General features: G+C 37.7%; 1 protein-coding gene across 2 annotated transcripts in view; it reads right to left on the reverse strand.

Annotated features, from left to right (window-relative positions):
* The window catches only part of NSF (N-ethylmaleimide sensitive factor, vesicle fusing ATPase), a 126,222-nt gene that overhangs the window by 18,582 nt on the left and 90,406 nt on the right, over nt 1–17,234 (reverse strand). For both annotated transcript variants that reach the window (XM_081109411.1, XM_081109410.1), the window contains exons 16-17: nt 11,952–12,018; nt 9,651–9,730 (exon numbers count right to left, since the gene is read on the reverse strand). In XM_081109411.1, coding sequence (XP_080965537.1) covers nt 9,651–9,730; nt 11,952–12,018 — 147 coding nt within the window. The remainder of the gene's footprint in view (nt 1–9,650; nt 9,731–11,951; nt 12,019–17,234) is intronic.

The following is a 17,234-nucleotide window of genomic DNA, read 5'->3' on the forward strand; positions in this document are numbered from 1 at the left end:
ACTATCAGGAATACTGATGGATTGTTCTGGGCCCTTTGTAAGGTTCCTCTTATTGGTTCTTCCTAGCCAATAGCTGTCATGCCATGTAGCATAAAACCCTAGGGAATCTCCAAAGGTTGGTGTACTTGAGGACGGGAGGGTAGGAAAGAAGCTGTGAAATGCTATTCTGTTCCACCTTGAGTTAGAAGAAAGGGGTAAGTTACAGGGAACAGGTGGTTGCAGGGATAAAGCAAGTAGGTGGGCCAGTCCCTGGAGGCTGAGGACAAGTGCAATGGGTAGTGCCCTCAGAAATCTCACAGTGTGGGCCGGCCCTGCACTTCTTACCTGATGAGCTCTGAAATTTGTCTCTATTTCATTTTTCCTTTTATAACTGGGATTCCCAATCCCCAGGTCAGAATATTTGTCTTCTAAATTTCAGCAATGAGAGATGGAGAAGCAGGGTGTCCCTATTTCTTTTTCCAGTATTGCATATGAGTTAAGTTGTGTCTGGGCAAGCCAAGCTGGAACTGTGAACTTAACTTTCCATGAAAAATTTGCTGTATATAGTTGTTACATCCTTTAGTTTTCCTGTCTTACAAGCTAAAGGTTCTGTGGACTATCTAAAGGCACCTCTTTTCTTAAAAAACCAACAACACACCAAAACAAAAAACAAAAACAGGAAAATACATTTCTAGTTTCATACAACAGCCTTAACAAAATACTAGACCCTCTAAGAACTTTTATTTTTAAAAATATATATTTTATTGATTTTTTACAGAGAGGTAGGGAGAGGGATAGAGAGTTAGAAACATTGATGAGAGAGAAACATCGATCAGCTGCCTCCTGCGCACCCCCTACTGGGGATGTGCCCGCAACCAAGGTACATGACCTTAACCGGAATCGAACCTGGGACCCTTGAGTCCATAGGCTGACGCTCTATCCGCTGAGCCAAACCGGTTAGGGTGAAGAACTTTGAAAGAGCAACAAGACAGGAAGAAATAGAGTCTTAGATGTCAACCATTGGGCCCAAGCAATGGGACTATTCAAATCAAGCAGGGCAAACATCCATTCCCTTTTTGAAGATCTTGGAATAAGACTATAAGCCAGTTGTTTATGACATTCTCTATGGACAAGGGCATACTCCTACTTTTCAGCAACTTTATACCTTACATCTGTGTAGTCCACAGGTTTACAGAGTATTTCACTCTATAGTATCTCACTCTACAATGGGGTAGGTGAGGCAGGAGAATTATATCCACTTTTTCGATGACGAAATGGACACAAAGGTCAAGGTTATATGGCCAGAAAATGACTGAGCTAAGATTCAAACTCAGGTTTTCTGAGTCCAACTCCAATATAAAGAGTAAGTTCTGCAGAGATGGTACTCATAACTAGATTCATGGTCCCATGGAGTACTATTATCAACACTTTCCTCACACTGATGTCATGTCACAGTAATAAATGTAAGGCAATGGTGCTAGATAAAGACATTCTGAGAGCACATTCTGTCTCAGAACCGTTAACATTTCTCTGATGATTAAAATTTAGGTATTTAATTTTGAGTTACCTGAAAATGACATATATGTCTTATAATTTTCTTGTATTCATTAATAACAATTATAGATGTGCGCTAACAACCAAACCCTATTTTAAAAGCATGGTTTTTGTTTGGCAAGTATCCGTTGCTATGTTTTATAAAAGCATTCACCAAATTTCTTTTACTGTTTTTTTAAATCTATTTGAAATTATTCTACATATACAGTCATGTGTCACTTAACAATGGGGATATGTTCTGAGAAAAGTATTATTTAGCAATTCTGTCACTGCATGCACATTACAGAGTATACTGACACAAACCTAGGTGGTAAAGCCCACAACTATAATTATATGAGCTACACTTTTATACAACTAGCAGCATGGTAGATTTGGTTCTACCAGCATCATGACAAATAAATGAGTAATGTGTTGTGCTACTATGTGATGGCTAAAATGTCACTAGGCAATAGGAATTTTTCAGCTCCATTATAGTCTTATGGGACCACTGTGGTATGTGGTCCATCATAGACCAAAAAGTTGCTATGCGGTGCATGACTGTATATTATATGAGTTCGATTTACACAGAACTTTGTAAGACAATCTACTACTAAGCAAGGTATATTTCTAAAGAATTATATAAAATATAGCAGCCATATCATGTCATTGACTTAGTGAATGAAAAAATCAGGCCACTAAATTGTCAAGCATCCTACATTTTTTTTTCAATAAAGAAGTCCAATGCAAAAGTCACCACTACATCAGTGATTGCGATTAATGTGTCTGGCAAAATGACTAAACCTCTTTCCTAAAGTGGTTATATATCTTCTTGAGTCATACTGTAGTCATTAGCCAGAGTTAATTTTGAACAGATAGATGGGGAGATACTCATGTTTAGGCCTGCACAATTTGGAGTCTCTTCCATTATCTGCTTATTTTGCTAAAGCAACTCTAAGCTTGAAGAGTTGCTTCATATTACCAAGACTTCCTAGTAACATCTCTGAAGTAAGAGGGTACGAAGATGTCATAAGGGTTACATAAAAAGCAATCTTGTCTAGAGACCGGTAATGTTAAAATGAGAGCATGGAGAAACAAGTATGTCTGCCCGAGTTCCCACTAGGGGTTTACTAACAGTTTCTTTTGGTTCACACATTATGCCCGTCCTAGCTCTAAACTTTACTGCTTTCTTATTAAGTAATATTCCTAGGTGCCAGAGCAGCGAGGAAGTTATTTTTTTAAAAAACAACTTTATACTTTAGCTAAAATTCTGTTAGGTCTGAGCTCTTCAGTAATAGTGCTATGAATTTAGAGTGATCTTTTTTCGTAAAAGTTTACATTTTCCTAAGAGTTATCCAACTGATATGCTGCCTATGAGTTACAGATGGACTAAGATATCAAGTCTCATGTGCACTTGGGAAGGCTGGGGTGGCTGCATCTCTGGCCAGTGAGTGGCCTCATACCTTTACTCAAGCACAACATCAAATGTTACCATTTTCTGTATGCCGTGATCTGAAAAAGGTAGGGAAGCACTGAACTGAACAAGGAATGGTTCTCCATAAATTACAAGGCTATTCTGGTGGTCTTCCCATTTAATTCCTGAAAGTGCCAAGTAACCCTAGTGCTAAAGCAGTCAAGTCAACGGGCCTACCCACTCATGCTTGTTGAGGAAACGGGGAAATCATGCCATTGTACAGCCTGAGGAGCTCCTTTCAGGCACTCTATTCTGTCTCTCCCACCCACTCAAAAAAGAAGGCACCAGAAGCAATCTGTGAGGAAAATAATAACGTCGCTGAGGCTGCAGGTTGCGGGAAGGTTTACCTGGCCTTCCCGCTTCACTCCTGCAGCTTCCTTGACATTAAGACTAAAGCTTTCATCCTCCTGATTGTGAAAAGCACATTCCCCTCAACTTCCATAAATCTGTGAAACTTGAAAAGAGCCCAGTGTCATCAAGTAAAAGAGCTGGCTTTAGGACTCTCCATGGAGGAGGGGTGTCTTCAAGCCTCTCGCTGTTAAGCCGGACATTTCCTAACACTGGACAAATTGTACGTCCAGCTCAGGGAGGGTGAACTGCAGTGGTCTTTACCCTCCAAGCCAATTGTTAGCTTTTCACAGGAATCAGCAGGGAAGCACATGTGAAACCTCTGTGGTGACGGTGAGCACCCCCATGCCTTGTGTGACTCTGCATGTAGATGAAGCAGGCTGGGAGCTTTCTTAGCTGCTGCTGCTGAGTTCTCAGAGCAGCCCTTTTCTCTGGCATGGCTCCCTGCTGGGACAGCCCTTTTCAATTTTTCTATCCCCCCTCGATCTCTTCTCCTGCAGAACACAGGGAAACTTGATTGAAATAAAGACCTAGGGAACATGTTTTATTTTCTCCTGTTCAATCCATTTTAGAAAAGCTTTTAATTGGTTTTAAAAAGATGCTAAACAAAATGTGATGATGTTTTTCAGTCTTCATGAACTACGGATACCACTTTTTATACTTTCAAAGGGCTTATAAATCAATCATGAAATTAACTCTCCAGCTAAATTTAAAGCAAATCCACTGAATACCAGATCATTAAAAATCTATGCATTTACTTAGAAAAATTTTAAATTCAAAGAAAATTATTCTAGTAACTGAAATCTGACTTGAATTTTTAGTCCTACACTGAAAATCCAAGACCAATGCAATCACAAAAGGAAAAAAGGAAGGCTTGTGAACCAGTTTTAATAAGCCAATTTACAAGGAGGCAAGGGAATGGGGGAGGGGAAGAAGTAGAAAAGAGAATATCTTGATACATAACAACATAGTGCCCCTGAAGGGATTCTTTTATTTGAGCATGTGCAAACATGCACACAATCTTTCTGTGTGAAAGCAGGAATTATAACAAATGCAAAGTTAAGGATTCTGTGGCTGATATGATTACTCTATTGTATACATTTACAGTTCCTTTTTTTAAAGAAAAATGCCCGCAACCTTTCTGTTTTCTTGACAGTGTTAAAATAATAGCTTTCTACCAGCCTATGCATTTCTACAACATTCAAATTTATGTACTTTAATATTTAATTAAAAATATCTAAAAAACCTAAATGCTTCTGCTCTAGAATGACAAATATTCTTGAAACTGGATCAGCTTGAAAAATTTCTCCTATTTTCATAAGAGAATGCAAACTAATTTTAAAAAGCAAGTGATACAGAGAAAGCACATTTTCATTTTGTTAAATATGCACCAACAAGAAATATTTCAAACATTAATTTCTTTGGCCACTGATTCACTTATACAGGAGGTCATCTAGCAGTCCGGTCAGAGCCACCAAATTCTGATTAATGACAGGCTGGTATTCCCTTAAATGAGATTCCCTGCCATTTCCAATCACTAAAGCAACCACATCTATCTTTTATTTCTATGTATTCCTATACCCTTTTCATTCCTAAGAGAAATACGTTCCACGTCCCTTTTTAATGATCTAGTTCCTGTTTCTAGGATTTCTCCCAAGCTGGCCCAGGTGTACTGGGTGTTCACTTCTTACTTCTAGCTCTTTATATAATCCTCCTTTCATCACTTAAGTAGTTTCTGAAACCGCTTTCTTTTTTCGGTACCCATTTTATTGAGATATATTTTATAGAAAACACAATTCACTGATTTAAAGTGTACAATTCAATGGTTTTTGGTATACACACAGATATGTGAAATCATTACCACAATCAATTTTAGAACATTTCATCACACAAAAAGAAAGCCTATACCTATTAGCAGTCACTTCTCATTCTCCCTATCCACCCCTCCCAGGCCTAGAAAACCACTCACAAATCTACTTTCTGTCCCTACGGATTTGCCAATTCTGGACATTTCATATAAATGGAATAATACAATATGTGGTCTTTTGTGACTGGTTTCTTTCACTTAGCATAATGTTTTCAAGGCTCAGCCATGTTGTGACATGTATCAGGACTCATTTCTCTGTATTGATGAATAATAGTCCATTGTATATATCACATTTTATTCTATTTGATGAACATTTGGGTTGTTTCCACTTTTTGACTAATGCTGCTATGAACATTCATGTATAAGCTGTTGGGTAGGCATATATTTTCATTTCTTTGGGGTATATACTTAGAAGTAGAATTGCTGGGTCATATGGTAACTATGTTTAACCTCCTGAACAACTGCTAGACAGTTTCCAAAGGCCACATGATTTTATATTCCCACCAGCAGTGTACAAGGTTTCAAATTTCTCTATATGCATTTGTTCTTACCTGACTTATTTGCATTTTCCTGATGGCTAATCATGCTGAATATCTTTTCATGTACTTATTGGACATTTGAGCTTTACTTATTTTTTATTTTTATTTTTTTTTAATTTTTTTTAATTAAATCTTTATTGTTCAGATTATTACATTTGTTCCTCTTTTTCCCCCCCATAACTCCCCTCCTCCCAGTTCCCGCCCCACCCTCCGCCCTCACTCCCTACCCACTGTCCTCTTCCATAGTTGCACGATTTTTGTCCAGTCTCTTTCCGCATCTCCCACACCCCTTTCCCCCCCAAGAATAGTCAGTCCATTCCCTTTCTATGTCCCTGATTCTATTATGATCACCAGATTATTTATTCACTTGATTCTTAGATTCACTTGTTGATAGATGCATATTTGTTGTTCATAATTTGTATCTTTACCTTTTTCTTCTTCTTCCTGTTCTTAAAGGATACCTTTCAGCATTTCATATAATACTGGTTTGGTGGTGATGAACTCCTTTAGCTTTTCCTTATCTGTGAAGCTCTTTATCTGACCTTCCGTTCTGAATGATAGCTTTGCTGGATAAAGTAATCTTGGTTGTAGGTTCTTGGTATTCATCACTTTGAATATTTCTTGCCACTCCCTTCTGGCCTGCAAAGTTTCTGTTGAGAAATCAGCTGACAGTCGTATGGGTATTCCCTTGTAGGTAACTGGGTTTCTTTCTCTTGCTGCTTTTAAGATTCTCTCTTTGTCTTTTGCTCTTGGCATTTTAATGATGATGTGTCTTGGTGTGGTCCTCTTTGGATTCCTTTTGTTTGGGGTTCTCTGCGCTTCCTGGACCTGTAAGTCTATTTCTTTCACCAGGTGGGGGAAGTTTTCTGTCATTATTTCTTCAAATAGGTTTTCAATATCTTGCTCTCTCTCATCTTCTGGCACCCCTATAATTCTGATGTTGGTACGCTTGAAGCTGTCCCAGAGGCTCCTTACACTATCTTCGTATTTTCGGATTCTTTTTTCATTTTGCTTTTCCAGTTGGGTGTTTTTTGCTTCTTTGTGTTTTGAATCTTTGACTTGATTCTTGCGCTCCTCTGGTCTGCTGTTGGGTGTCTGTATAATATTCTTTATTTCAGTCAGTGTATGCTTAATTTCTAGTTGGTTCTTTATCATAACATCGAGGGTCTCATTAGATTTCTTGAGGATCTCACTACATTTATCGGCGGTCTCACCAGTCTTTTCGAGGGCCTTACTAAGTTTATCGGCAGCTTCTAGACAGTTCTTGAGAGACCTTAAAAGTGTGGTTTTGAGCTCTATATCTTCCATTTCTGACATTTGCGTCCTGTTTCTTTGTCTCCGCATTTTTTTATCTTTTCTTGGTGCACCCCCTACTGGTCTTTGTGCGCAGTCCTGTAGTTAAGCCTTGATTGTTGTCGGTAATACCAGGGGTGATTTGACCTCCAGGCTAACTGGCTATGAGAGTCAGCTGTGTCTGCAGTGGGAGAGCTTCTGTGCTGGATCTCTAGGGCGGTGCTAATCTAGCCTTTGCCTGAGGCTATCTGGCAAATGGCGCTGCGCAGGGCTTGGGCAGGGCCGGTCCCCGGGGATTTACAGGGCAGGCCGGAGCGAGCAGTTATGGCTGCTCTCAGTTCCGTCCCTAGGGGCTCTGCCTCTCAGAGTCCCAGCAACTGCTGCAAACCTCGGAGAGAAAGCTGCCTTCGAGTTCTGACCGAAGCCAGACAGTCCCGCTTCTCCCATTTGAGTCTGGGTCCCTAGAGACTCGCCCGGATCTGGAGCTCAGAGTCTGAAACTCCCTCCCGATTGAAAACAACAACCACGCCCTCCGCAGCTAGCCCGCTCCGAGTGCGCACTCCGCACCTGAGTATTTCACTTCAGCACTGCGCCTCCTCTGAGTCTGGGTATGATATTCTCTTTCCTCCTAGTTGTAGAATTTCCACTCAGCCAGCCTTCCTGTGGTTCTGGATGATGTCTGTTCTGTCCTTTAGTTATATCTCTGAAGTGGTTGTTCGAGGCAGCAATCTCCGGCGTTAACCTATGCCGCCATCTTGGTTTCTCCTGAGCTTTATTTATTTTTTAATCTTTTCACTTAAATCATGCTTTGCTAAATATGAACTACAGCAACAGTAAAATAATTAATCCCACCAAAATAAGGGCACACTAAAAAAATTTTTTTGAAGAGTATAACGTTTCTTTCTTCAAGAATCTTACAATTATTTTTACCAAATAGAAACAGTTATGCCTGAGTGTTTAATTAAAATGTTGCAGGTGCCTAGCCAGAGTGGCTCAGTTGGTTGAGCATTGTCCTGTGCATGGAAAAGATGCTAGTTCGATTCCTGATCCCATACCTGGGTTGTGGGTTCAATCCCCAGTTGCAGTATGTATGGAAGGTAACCAGTCAATGGTTCTCTTTCTTCTCTCTCTCCCTCTCTCTCTCTCTCTCTCTCTCTTCCCCCCCCCCCCCACCCTTCCTCTCTCTAAGAATGTCTTTGGGTGAGGATTAAAAAAAAAGTTTCAGGTCATTTGTTAATATGTTCTGTTTATTTCTATTAGTATCTATTTTGGATTAGCTAATTCTCAGCTAGGTGTATAGTATTTAACAATGCAAAGGATGGGCAATTTGAAAAATACCATTGACAAATTCTTCTTCTCCCTCCCAAATGATTTTTACCATACATTCATTTTAGATAAATGTCTGGAAAAATTCTCCCAATCTCATAATTTTTAAAATGCTGATTTTATAAAAAAGGATTTTTGGGTATATACTGAGGTTATTTCTTTTCATTCTACCAACTTTGAATATATCTATTTATATATTTACTGAAGAATCAGAGAAGGAAAAAATATTCTTACTTCTCTAACTTCAGTCTAAGTACAAACTATAATTACTGGGAATAATAGTTTATGGAAAGATGATTAAAAAATCCTTTCACAATGCAAATATGTAATAAAATTTCAAGGTTGTTGTAGGTTATGTTTATTTTCACTGTTCTATAAACTTAAAAAAACAACACTAAAAAAAATCAAGACAAGTCCTTTCCTCTAGGAGTAACACACCCATACAAAACACACACACACACACACACAATTTAAATTAGATTTATCAGTTTAATATTAAATATTTTCCATATAGTGTATGTCTCTAACTTCAAATATGAGATTCCCATAGAGACATTAAGGTATTTTTCAAGTTAGTACTTAATCCCTTTGTATCTGCCTTTGATTGGCATTTCTTCGAGGTTGCAGCACACAGAATCAAGAGAATTCGTGTCATAGCCAAACATGCTCTGGCAGCCTCTACATAATTAACATATTTAACCAGCCCTCATAGGTTAGTTTTAAATGTGTTAAGCTATCAAAATCACCAGTCTCCAATAGCCACATCAGTAAAAATGTAACCACATGAACCAAGATCCTGGCTATAAACTCACTCTTTAAATATGCCATATGCCACAAGAAAATGAACTCAAATGCATCTGTAAAACTGAAAAAAAAAAAAAAAAATCTGCCTATAGGAAATACATTTCCCCAAATAAAAATTCTCAGAAAATCTATGAAATGATAAAGGAAACAAATGAGAACATGTATTTAAACCCTTCCACATTAATATCATAAACTCTCATAGGAAACGAAAGGGAATAAAGATGTGTTGTATGATGGGGAACCTAAAAAACAAAACAGAATACTAATTGAAAACTATGGGATTTTGAAACCTTCAGAAAAGGAATGAAAAACTTCTCTGATTGTTAAGAAAATCATTTACCTTAAGACAGAAGGCCAGACCAGATGACCTTTCAAAATCCCTCAAAAGAATTTTATGCATTTATTATAACCTGCGTATTTAGAGAGAGTGTACCATTATATGCAATTTACTGGAAAAACTCTGTGAAGATGTTCCTTATATTATTTTTACCTGAGGAGGAGCCTTTTTCAGTAACACAAGAAGAGCCTGTAATACCAGATTAGAAAATCGAGGGCCAATAGGGACATAATCTGAAAGAGAAATATTACTATGCTTAGGGATTTGATGCATATACGCACATATTCCAAACATTCATATTTTTCTACATCAAGAGCAAACACAGTTCTAGAAATAGTCATGCAACTAATGATATTAAAAAACAAATATCTGGATAATTTGAATGCATAAAATATTATATAACAACTTTTATCTGTAAATTTTTTTAAAAGCTTCTAAATATACATTTTGAGTTCATATGGACATATTCAGAGACAGGTTTATTTAAGGGAGAAAAAAAAACCCTCAAATGTATTTACTAAGCATTTCTAAGAAATTACTGCAAACTATGGCAATACCGTAAGTACCCAACAACAAAACACCATACTAGAAAATGGGTAGAGGGGGCAATGGTACGTAATAATAATGTAAGAAAGGTACTTCAATGTAACTGAAAAGGTGTGCAGGAGTTCTCAACCTGTGGGTCGCGACCACTTTGGCGGTCGAAGGACCCTTTCACAGGGGTCGCCTAAGATGCTCCTGCATATCAGATATTTACATTACGATTCATAACAGTAGCAACATTAGTTATGAAGTAGCAACGAAAATCATTTTATGGTTGGGTCACAACATGAGGAACTGTATTTAAAGGGCCAGAAGGTTGAGAACCACTGTGTTAGAGCCACTAAGATTGGTCCTCAGGTGGTGAAGAACAAAGAACTTGCTAAAAGAACTTCTTACCTGTTAAATTTCTACCACTCCAAGATTTTGTACCAATGCCAGCTCCTTGGCTTTCTCTGCCTATTGTACATGCACCATGCCCTGTGCTTAGAGCTACCTCCAGGCATCAGCCCTCTGAAGTCAAAAGTGTTCCTTCCCTTTTCTGATTATCCAGAACAGTGGCATACTCTACTTTGCATTAATTTTTGCCAATATATGTTATAACGACAGACAACATCTTACTTTTCTAAGACCTAATAATTATGGCACAGTAAGGACTCAGCAAATGCTTGGTGAATAAATGAACAAACAAGTACAGATAATAACTTCATACAAGTGAAAATATACTCAGAGGGTACACATCCCTGACATAGTAGTGTTGCTATGCCCACACATTTCAATTGTGTTTAGATAAAGGAATTTACACAGATCTAGGAGTATGTGCCTAAAAGCTTTTAAAGAAATAATCCTATAAACTGGGCTAAAATCTATTAAAAATAGCAGACCAAAAACCCAGGTCACTAGATAAAACTATCAATTTAAAAGATCTCACAGACATACCTGTTTTGCCTTTTAACCAATATTGCCTTAGGAAACAGAAAAATAAATAACAGAGGACCTAAAGCAAGTCTGAAAATCATGGGGAAAATGTAGTCAGCATAGGTAACTTGAAATCATTTCTACACCAGTGTGGATAGCTTAAGGAAGAAGGGATTAATTAGGTGTTAGATACTATTTTCAGAGGTTTATTAAGTCACCAGATGGGTTCAATTTCAACAGTTTATTACAACATCCTGAGCCACTGTTATAATAAGTTTATTCCAGAGTTATCTAATTTATGCAATGAAATAAAATGTAAGAATAATACTTTTCTGGAATTTATTTGTAGATTACACATTTTGAGTTGAGTGCAGGGACTTATTCATCTCTGTATTATGTAAGAATGCATATAAATGTTTAATAAATATTTTTAAAAATTACCACAGAGCACTTTTAACTTTCAGAATGTTTTCAACATTATTATATCAATTTTGTCTTCATAATTATTCTATGGGATAAGTAAGGAAGGGATATAGTCCTTTATATCCCTTTTATGTATCTTTTTTAAGAGCAGAAACTGAGGTAACAGAAAGCTTGCAGCTTCTACCCCAAGCGTTATCTCACTCTAATTGTAAACCCTACTTTCATTAGCTCTGTCAAGTTCATAAGTGAAACCTCTGAGCTACAGGCAGTAAATACATCGGTCAACAAAAATTACTAATCATTTATTATGGGCAGGGAACTCTGTAGAAGATAGAAAATAGTATGAGGCAGGAGTCCTTACAGGAAAACAACTTATAACGGAGTTATAGTCATAAGGCATACTTAACATGAATACCATCATTAACTAGAGAGAGAAGAGATAATGTTATATTTCCTTATAGGACAAAGAAAGGTATTTCTATTGCCTTATAATTTATAAATACCTGTTATTTTTCTTCTTATAATCTGTGAGACATTGGCAAAGACAGTACAATAACAAATGCAATGACTCACCAAGCAGTCTCTCAATATCATCCACAACTACACAACTGAGCTGGGATTTGTATGCATCATCGAAGATCTGGAAGAAAGCAAAACCATTTATTATCTCACTGCTCTCCATAATTATGACAATTTCTAAGAAGATTAATTAAATATTGTAAATTTTTGAGCAATACCTAACAAAGCACAGTAAAACACCAATATTTCAGACTACATTAAATTAGAATTTAAAAGATAATAGGATTTTAGAACTAAAAGAGTTCTTGCATTTTAAGAATGAAAAACATTGAGACAAAGCAGTTAAATGACTTGCCCAAAATGATACTAGATCATGGCTATGTCCTACCTGGAATTCTGAGAACAGACAAATCCTGTCAAGTTTATCACAAAGGTCTCTCCTATCTATGTCAGGACCATGGCTTCAGTGTTGTGACTCAAAAGCCAGATGAAGCCACAAGGGATATGTAGAGTAAAATTGGATGTCATTTTATTATCTGTAAGAACTGTGACCCTTTTAAGCAGGAATAACATTGAAAGAACAGAAGCTTGTCGACTCAAATCAGATTATAATGCTCAGTGTTTACAAAAGAATGAAAGTTGGGTATAAAGGACAAAATAGATTTGGTTCTACCTTTAGAATCTGACAAAAGATAATAATACATTGTCTTATGATAGCCAAAGAAATGGTCACTAAACCAAGAAGTGAACAAGTTATACCCTGATAAGGACGTAGCAATTACAAGCCAGATAAGAGAATTCATTTATGTAAAAATTGAATATAAGCACCCAAGGTTTGAGACCAGCCTTTTTATAAATGTTCAGGGCTCCTTTCCAGCAACTATAACTGGGGCTCAGTGCATCCCATTCGTGTCATCTGTAATTAATTCCTGCATCCCAGCCCAAGCTCTCTGGTTGATAAGTAACCTCAGTGACCAAGATGTAACTCTCCCTTCCATCTTGCTTTGGGTGACATAATATTCCTTAGCAGCTATCTTTTAACTATATAAGATTAAGAGTTAGGTATAGAAATAAAGTAAATCAAACCAACAAAAGTAATATTTTTCATACTAAGTTTGAAGACAACCTATGTGTGCTTGGTCTTTAAAATATTTGAAATAATTAAGAGAATTTACCATATTAGATTACTAGATTAGCCTTGCTAGTTCAATTTAAAATATGCAATTGAATAATTAATTTTATGTTGGAAGGTAAAAGATAACTTTAATGGCCTTGCAAATGGTAAAGATAATCTAAGATTAACCATATTTATGATTTAATTTATTATTAAATAAATGTAATTATATACTTACTTTGAAATTTAGAATACTTTTTGTTAGACAAACTAAAGTACTTCAAAGAGAAAAGAAAATATTTTAAATGTGGAAATATAGTTTAAGATATATAAAGAAATTTAATTAAACTGTAAAAGTCCCCTTTTAAGTAATTACTGAATTTTTCTAGACTTACAAATAGAATAAGAGATGTAAGTAGACTTTTTAAAAGTTTGCTTACTTTTGTTTTAAAAACACATACATGATATAATTTTGATATGTTGCATTTTAAACTTTTTAGGCCACAAATTAGCTACAGATGATCCTTTCTGTAGGTAATTGATGGGAATATGTGCCCCAACTGGGGTAGAGATCAAACAAAACCCGGATATATGCCTTGATTGGGCATCAAACCTGCCAACTTTTGGTGTACAGAACTACTATCCAACCAACTGAGCCATAGGGGCCAGGTCTACCTATGGTCTTTTCTATGCTCAAAAGTCACTCGCAAAGATGAAACAAACAAACAAACAAACAAACAAAAAAACACCCAAACCCCTCTTCCCTTAAAAAACCTCCCAAAATTTAAAAAAAAGCAAAAAACAACTCATGTTGACAATCTAGAGATGGTAAGATCCTCCCCAGCACATTATATTCTGTAAGGTAGATACTGTCTTCCCAAGTATTAAGTTTCCAAGGTCTGATACCTCACTGGTACTTAATCCATGTCTGCTGCATGCATGCATAAAAGAAAGCATGCTTGAAGAATAGCTCTGTTGCTTTACTTTGCACCATTCCCTACACCCCTCAGTCATTCTCCCACACTGTCACAATCCCTTCTACCCTCTCTTCCTTAGCTGTCTTCCCATTGGATTGTGAGGTGGATAAAAATGATAAAATGTATCATTTTCTGGAAGGAGCTCCTTTTATGCCGATTGGCTATCATGGAATGACATGTGAGATGGAGCCTCTGCTACTAGCTTGAGTCTCTGAGAAACTACAATGAGCAGAGCTCTGCCTCTGAACCATGATGGACAAGTACTGTGAGCATGAAATAAACTCTGTTGTATTAAGCCACTGAGATTTTGGGGTTGTTCATTATTGCAGCATAACTTAGCCTAGCCTGACTGATACAGAGGCTTATGGAGTCAATGCTGTGTTCCTAAATTTAGCAAGTGACAGTTAAGTTGAGACCTGAAGGATGAACAAACAGTGGAAAACAGGGAAGAAAATGTTCTAAGAAGAGTATACTGGGTATTAGGGGGCAGAAGTGAGAAAATTCAGGAGCACTGAAGGAACTGACTAGTCAATAAGAATTAAAATGAAGGGGTCAGTGTTGGTGTGTGTGGGGAGCGGTGGGTGAGAGATGAAGCAGAAGAGAAATGGAAGAGACAATGGAAAAGTTTGGAAGCAGTTCCCCTGTGGTTCTTTGCTATTTTTTTATTTTTATTTTATTTTATTTTTTTTATTAGTTAAGGTATTACAAATGTGTCCTCATCCCCCCCATTAACATCCAACCTCCCCCCCCCCCCCCCCCCGCACACTCATGCTCCCATCTCCCTGTTGTCCATGTCCATTGGTTTGGCTTTCTTTGCTATTTTTTGAAGACTGAACCAATACAGCAGCCAATGTGGTATCCTATAAACTCAGGTGATTTCAAGGAGTCACTGAAAAGAATGCTTTATTCTTCAAAATATTTTTTTCAGAATTCTACTAAAGACTCTGATGCACGTATTTCATTCTGTCTGTCAAGCTATAATATCATGGATTAGAGCCACAGGAGCCTAAGACACTACATTCTACATTTTCCCAAAATCAGCCTTGACCCTTCTCAAATAAAATATTGAGTTTACATGGCTACAGGGACCTTACTGAGAACACTGCTTGGGTCTAAACCAGCCGTGGGCAAACTACGGCCCGTTTGAAATGAATAAAACTATTGAAAAAAAAGACCATACCCTTTTATCTAATGATGTTTACTTTGAATTTATATTAGTTCACACAAACACTCCATCCATGCTTTTGTTCCGGCCCTCCGGTCCAGTTTAAGAACCCATTGTGGCCCTCGAGTCAAAAAGTTTGCCCACCCCTGGTCTAAACTGATGATAAATTGCTAGGTAGTCTCACCAACTTAGATACTGTGATTCATGAAGCATTACACATCACTTCACAGTTGACTGCATGGGCTACCTATGACATTTTAGGAAAAAAAATACCTACAGCAGTCATTCAATGCAAAGTAGGGTTGTTGTTTTTTTCTGCTTGTTTTTGTTAATCCTCACCTGATATTTTTTTCCATTGCTTTTCAAAGAGAGAGGGAGGGAGGGAGGGAGGGAGGGAGGGAGGGAGGGAGGGAAGGAGAGAGAGAGAGAGAGAGAGAGAGAGAGAGAGAGAGAGAGAGAGAGAGAGAGAGAGAGAGAGAGAGAGAGAGAGAGAGAAACAAAAAAAAAACCTTCCATGTGAGAGAGACACATCAACTGGTTGCATACTGCATGCACCCCGACCAGGGATAGGGAGTGAACCCAGGTATGTGCCCTTGACTGGGAATCGAAACCAAGACCCTTTGGTGCATGGGCCAACACTCTTACCATTGAGCAACACCAGCCAGGGCTAAAGTAGTTTTTTTTACAGACAGCTCTTAATGCATTAATTAGTATCACGGGAAGAGGAGCACTCACAAGTGACTCTTAACAACATACTAACCATGACAAAGACAGTGCAATTCCAGTTGTAACTTGACCAGTTTCAGTTGACCAGTCAACTGAAACTCCTTCAGGTAGCAACTCTGCTCTAGTTTAAATACACACACCCCATTCACTTCATACATACTGTTTTCCTTATCTAGTCACTAGTGTAATATAAGGTCACCACTCTTCCCCTGGATTCATGTTTTCTGCCTAATTTTTCCAGCTGCTTCCATTCTCAGCTTCCTGGTCCAGGCCCCAGCAGAGCATTCACTAAGAAGATACTCAGATTCAACTGGCAAGTATTTGGGATTAGCTGCCAGACTTAAACATAAGTGAGATATTTACATACTAAGCCGGGATGTTCTATTGCAACTTTATGTAGATAAATCCAAAAAGGAGGAGAAATACTAGAAGAAAAGATGCAAAAAAGGTAAAGCTGTACAAACTGCCCAGCTAGAATATTACAACTGGAAGTGCCAAACTTCTCACCAGTACCCGCATACAGCAGATACACAGTGCTTGCTCCAGATCAAATGATGCCATCACAACAGTTAGCCTGGTGGGCTGAAGCTGAGGCTAATGGCTGTATCTTACAGACTCTTTAAAAAAAATAATTTAAATTCTGATCCTCTCATTTAGTAAGATGAAAGTATGATACTCAAGCCTTTTCTTGCTAGAGAGGTTATCACTAGGGGATCACATAAGTTATCATGCAAACCAGGACACTTGAAAGGGGAGAGATGTTAATAATCACACTGGAACAACAGGTAAAAACCAGGATTGCTCAAAGCAAACTGTAGTGTATGATCATCCTAGTTTTATCAGGGAGTTTCCTGTAGAGCAAGTAAAATTATCAGTGTGTAGATATAAGTATATATACATATTTATAAATATAGTCTTAAAGTTGAGTGAGAAGTCTGAAAGAACAAGAGAAAGCGAAAAAAGTAAAGAATTGAAGAAAGAAGAAGTGTGGCCCTGGCCAGGTAGCTCAGGTGGTTAAAGCGTCAGTCATCCTGATATGCCAAGATTTTGAGTTCAATCCTGGATCAGGGCACATACAAGAAGCAACCAATGAATGCATAAGTAAGAAGTGGAACAACAAATTGATTCTTCTCTCTCTCCCCTCCTTTCTAAGATAGAAAGAAAAAGAAAGGAAGGAAGGAAGGAAGGAAGGAAGGAAGGAAGGAAGGAAGGAAGGAAAGAAGGAAGGAAGAAGGAGGGAGGGAGGGAGGGGCATCAGTCAACAAGGAAATAATGAGGACTATTCTAGAAGATGAAGAATGTCTCTAGAAAACAGAGTTACATAGTCTATTTCTAGATGTGGATATAACGAGATT

The sequence above is a fragment of the Myotis nattereri genome (genome assembly GCF_964212035.1).
Source record: "Myotis nattereri genome assembly, chromosome: 16".
Lineage (NCBI taxonomy): Eukaryota > Metazoa > Chordata > Mammalia > Chiroptera > Vespertilionidae > Myotis > Myotis nattereri.